Here is a 5,809-nt window from a genome sequence, read left to right on the forward strand (position 1 = left end):
CAGCTGAGACAATTGAATAGAACTTTAGCTAAATATATATACATAAAACTCTTTAACCTGACTCACTGATCATTGCACAGCCAAAACCATGAGAGCTAGGAGGCTAAAATTTTTATACAACACAGCTGAGACAATTTTATCGGCCAATAAGTTGGCGTTTTGCAAAATTCGAATTGCAAGGGCGTCAAATGTGGAGCCAAAGCACACAAATTTGGGAAAATTGCTTAGTATAGTATATAGAGCCATCTCAACCAAACTTATAGATTAATGATTTTTTACTTTTTTTTTTTATATATAATAATTTAAAATTTCTGGTGTACAAATAATTTATTTAATGAATAATTTTAAATCTTATTGTCCTACATGCACCCAAAATAATTGTTTGTGAAATGATCATATATAAAATATCGATACACATTTTTATCGGCAGGTGGTGTCGTTGGTGGTGGCTCAACAGGTAGACGCAACGATAGACCGATACATCATATAATGCCAAGTCAATCGCAGCCTCAGCTGCATTCACACACATCCTCAAGAAGCCTCAACAACAACCACAACAACAGCAACAACAACAATAGCAACAACAACAACAATAGCAACAACAACGGACAACGTCGTCAACAGTTGCCGGATTTATTTCAAACCGTATTGAAATTGATGCGAGAACTGAATCGATCTGTTAGCTATCCGGAAATGATTGGCATGTTGTCGATGCGGCTGCAGCGGTTGCCGGTTGAGCTGAAGCGTCATATACCACATACGTTGCATGGTGCGGTTGCCAATGGTTATTTGCGCAAGGATGGCAACTATTATACGCTCCTATCCGAGCAGGAGCAAAAGGAGATCATGAAGCGCAACCAGGAGGCGGCCAAGCGTGCCAAGGAGCTAGAAAAGGAGCCGCTCTCATGGCGTATACGCTAAAAACAAGCTTAAAAACAACTATAAAAAAAAATGAAAAAAAAAAAAAAAAATTAATGAAGAGAGAGAGCAAAGTGAAGAATGAAGAAGAAAGTAAATTGTAAGCATACCACGTGGTGTGCTTCTGCCTTAAATCCTTCCTCACTCCATGCCTTTTCTGCGCCTGCCCTACCCACCCTACTGAGTGGTCAGCTCGATATTCGTTGTTGTTATTGTTCCTGCGTTACCTGCAAACTCGATGAATCCAACGAATGCATAAATGACTGTCAAGTTTAGTATACATACATATACATACTACTACTACTATATATATATATCTATATCTATAATATTGTTCCACAAACTAATCACTGGGCTGCTGCCATCGAGAATGAGACATTTAGAGTATTCCTCTGAAATTTAAGTTATTCAGTTTTAAACTATTTCAATTGTGGCAAACCCTTTGTGTAAAATAAAAAATTTTAGTTCAATGCAACTTGTATTCAAGCTCAACACAATTATTAAACAACCTCATTTTACAATAATGACTTAATATTATTAATAAAACGAAATAATCTTGTAAAACGAAATAATGTCTATTCTTTTTATTAGAAGTATTGGAACTCCTTTAAAGTTGACTTTGCTCTCCAGCTATCTTAAAAATTTCATGACGATAAAGTAATTAATACCAATTTTATTAAATAAACTAATAATTTTTTTTATTTTTAAGGAAATTTTTACGTCAAAGTTAAGGATTTGGAGTTTTAATTGGTGTTCTGTCTTTCTTGTTTTTTTCCTCTCTTTTTAGACCGTTTTCTCATGCCACCTTCCTTGAGATTCGTTACAGTTACAATCTCTAGTAGCTCTTCCATTATGTTCGCTCGGATTGCCTTGAACCTGCGATTCTCGCGGCTCATTCGGATCCAAACGACTAGGCACTATGGAGTAACGATAGTTTCGAACCTTCAGATAGCCATAGATGATCGCATCATGTAGATTGACGGTTATCTGGCGCTTTAGCTCCTCATCGGAACGTTCCAGACGCTCTGACACAGCCTCAACGATTTCATGTTGTGTCAAGGGTCGATCCGATTCGGCGATAACATTCAATATGCTACTGAAAAGATTGGGTATAAGCTTACGTCTGGGCGCCTGATTCGGACTATTTTGTCTCATCTTTGACGCAAGGTGACACCAGCAGTCGGAGGTACAGTTTGTCCAAAAAATATTATATTTTCCTGTATATAAATTGAGTTGATCAGCTGTCTGACAGCCTTTCAATTCAAAACGGTTCAACATTTTGAATACTAGATCGAATTTTCATATAAATCTGTGACTAAAACATAGTGGAATCAAAAAAGATTAAATACAAATTCCTTAAAGCAATGACCGTTGGGGCTATAATTTTAAAAATATAAAAGCATTGTTTATTTTTATAAAAAATATTAATATTAAAAAATCAGCTGTTAGAGTCGCCGACATAACTAGAACTACAGTTTGAAAAATAACTGGGTTCGAACCCTGCCATGTTTAAAAAAATCTGCAACTTACCTGTTCTGTTAAATCTGGAATTTGCACTGAAAGTGCTTTAAGTAGTATGTAGCGTGCTCAAAATATTGATGAAAACGGATTAAAAAAACAAAAAAAAAATTTTATATTAAAAATGTGACTTAAATTATTATTAAATATTTATTTTTTGATCAAATTATAATAGTTAAAGGGTTTACAGTATTTGGAATTTTTGCTGTAGGGTTTCCACGCACTTATAAAATCTTGACAATTTTTTAAAAACATCAACTGTCATAACTTTGTCAAATCTTAGCCGATTTCTTAGCGGAATGTTAATTTTATTATTGTTTGGCCTCTAATTTAATTCTGCATCAAAATTGGAAAACCATATTTTTTTCTCTTACTTTCTGTTTATTCCGCTAAAGAAAAAAAATTGTTTGGTTAAAACTCGATATTATTACTCGATGTATTATAATACAATAATTATTTGACGATTGATCGACAACTCGATTACTGTTTTTAATTCGATTAACAGTTTGGATTTACATCTCTTTTTTTTCAAACACCTAAGGTTAAGTACCTTGTATTGGAATAAATTGGGTTATATCTGAATATAGAAATCATCAGTGAAAATAATAATAAATGCTGTTCTTTGTTTAATATTTATTTTCAAGTATAAATTAAAAGTTTTCTTGCTTAATAATTGCATTTTTCCTTTTTTTTTTTGTTAAATTAATCTGTGGTTTGGACGTTAAGTAAATAAGAAAATAAATGAGGGCAAGCTTCAAGTGAAAATCTTCAAGCTATTGAAAATTGTGAATATTTTGAAGCGGATGCTGAAAGAGAAGGAGAGAGAATGAGAGCAAAGGCAACTCTGAGGTTTCCATTTCGTTTGGCAAGCAACAACTTCTGAAGGACAGCGAGACAGTTAAACCAATTGGCCAGGCTGTGACAGAGTGAGAGAGAGAGAGAGAGAGGGAGAGAGCAAGAAGGAAGGAAGAGTGATATCGATTGGCAGTTAAAGTCGCGTGTTGTAAACGGAATTCGAGTTCAAACTGTTGGGATTGTGGGTAATAAACTATGACTACAAATGCGGGCAACTCTACAACTCAACAAAGAATCTCAGTCTCGAAAATTTGCATAAAAGATACACAGAGAGAGAAGGAGAGAGAGTTGTTGTTGTTGTTGTTGTGTCTGGCACGTGTCACACAAAATTTAGATAGCAGTAAATTTTGAACGGACAACGGATGCGTAACACAATAACCGCAGCCACAGCTTGATTGAAATCTGTTTGAGTGCCAACGCATTTATCCAACAGATACAGATACAGATACACACATACAGATACAGATACACAGATATTCAGTTACAAATACAGTTATCGCATGACGTATCCAATTGAGCTGTTTTGTTTATATGTATGTGTTGTATTGTATAACTGTCCGCAATCCCAATCACAGTGTGAGCCATAATTGTAATTGGTCAAACTGAAAGAAAGCCATATAAGAGTGTACTTAACAGACAGATACTCGTTATGCGTTTATTGTTAAAAAATATTTTAATTTTTATTTTAATACAGTTTAATTTTGTTTTAATTTTAATAACGAAAATTCGAGTTTAATATAACCAAAAAATAGAATAAATAAAAATAGAAAAAAAAAAAACAACTGGTTTGGCTGATAAACCATTTTATTTTTATAATTAGACGAATTCAGAAAAAAAAATTATTTTTTTATTGAAATTGGAGAATTCTAATCACATGTTTATCTTAATTATTTTGAAATAATATACTTAAGTCGAATATTTTTGAAAGTAAACCAATTAATATATTAGACAGTTTACTGGAAATTATCTTGTTGCATTTTTCTCTTAAAAAATATATTTTTAAATAAAGTATTTAAGTTGATTATTTATGCTATAAGAAAAAAAATATTTAATTATTAAAGAGACAATTTTAAGAAATATTTTAACTTTAATTTTAATATAATTTAATTTTGTTTTCATTTTAATCTTTAATGCTTTTCCTAAACGAAAATTCAAATTTAAAAGAACCAAAAACTTTTCAATATAGAAAAAAACCAACTGGTTTGGCTGATAAACTATTTTATTTTTATAATAAGACGATTTCAGGGAAAATAATTATTATTTTATTGAAATAAGAGAATTCCAATCACATGTTTATCTTAATTATTTTAATATAATATACTTAAGTCGTATATTTTTGAAAGTAAACCAATAAATATATTAGACATTTTACTGGAAATCATCTTGTTATATTATTCTCTTAAATAATATATTTTTTAATAAAGTATTTAAGTTAATTATTTATGCTATTAGAAAATTAATATTTAATTAATAAAAAGACAATTTTAAGAAAAAAAAAATCTTTAGAAAAAAATACCTCAATATATTGTGTAATTTTAAAAATAAAATATTTGAGTCGAATATTTTTAACAGTGGAAACCAGTCATTTTTATCAGTGTCTTGAATAGTAACCAGCGAAATACATAATTAAATAACTGAATTAAATACTTATAGCCATAAAAAACATTTATAAAAAATCTTTAACTGTTAAAAATTGTTTTTGTAGTTATAGTTAATTTTTAAAACAAATTTGGTAGCTCTAGCTTTTAGAGTCTCTGGTGTCTAGGCAGAAGAAGAAAGGTATATCGGTTCTGCATTTGGTGCTGATACAGAATATATAAACTTTAGTGGAAGAAAGCATTCATCTTATGCCTTTTACAATATTATTATGCTCCTGCATCCTTTGACTAACTAGAAAAGCTTCCCTCGGATCTCCTCACGCTTTTACACCTTCTCTTTCTCTTTCTCTCTCTCCAGCTCCTACTCATCCCTTCCCGCTCTCTGTCGCTAATTGTATCTGAGTTACAATACTTATCCAAACTGTCGACCAACTGTGCACAGTGGGCACTTTAACTAACTTTTAATTGAAATACTTTAAATTGGCAAATTTGGTATATCGACAAAGTTTACTGATACTTTTATTATACCTTGCAGCTAAGATAATGGGTATTAAGGGGTGCTATATATCTTTGAAAATGCATGTAACAGTCAGATGAAATCAATATCCGTCAAATGGATTTATTTTGGTTTATTTATAATAGCTAACTTTACAATTGGGTGTTTAGAAATAAAAGAATATAACAAAATTTATAATAGTATAAGAATAGTAATTATATTGTAATTATGAAATTATTTTTATTATAATTTTTTTTTTGTAACTAGTATTTTAAATATAAGCTTTATTTTGTGGCAATAAGATATTATTAATGATAAATAGGTTTAAACTAATTTAATAATGTAAGTAAATTTAAAGATTCACAATATTAAATAAATATAAGGATCTGTCAATTCATTTTTTTATACAAAGTATTTTATAGAT

General features: G+C 30.7%; 1 protein-coding gene across 1 annotated transcript; it reads right to left on the reverse strand.

Annotated features, from left to right (window-relative positions):
- Positions 1-1,599: 1,599 nt before the first annotated feature.
- On the reverse strand, positions 1,600-2,142 carry LOC117792106. The gene has a single exon (XM_034632096.1). It carries the CDS (start codon positions 2,071-2,073, stop codon positions 1,702-1,704), a length of 372 nt encoding a protein of 123 aa, XP_034487987.1. The 5' UTR covers positions 2,074-2,142; the 3' UTR covers positions 1,600-1,701.
- Positions 2,143-5,809: the final 3,667 nt, after the last annotated feature.

Source organism: Drosophila innubila, chromosome X, assembly GCF_004354385.1.
Source record: "Drosophila innubila isolate TH190305 chromosome X, UK_Dinn_1.0, whole genome shotgun sequence".
Taxonomy (NCBI): domain Eukaryota; kingdom Metazoa; phylum Arthropoda; class Insecta; order Diptera; family Drosophilidae; genus Drosophila; species Drosophila innubila.

Coding starts and splice junctions, on each gene's coding strand:
- LOC117792106 (XM_034632096.1), bottom strand. CDS start 2,073: ATGAGACAAAATAGTCCGAATCAGGCGCCCAGACGTAAGCTTATACCC.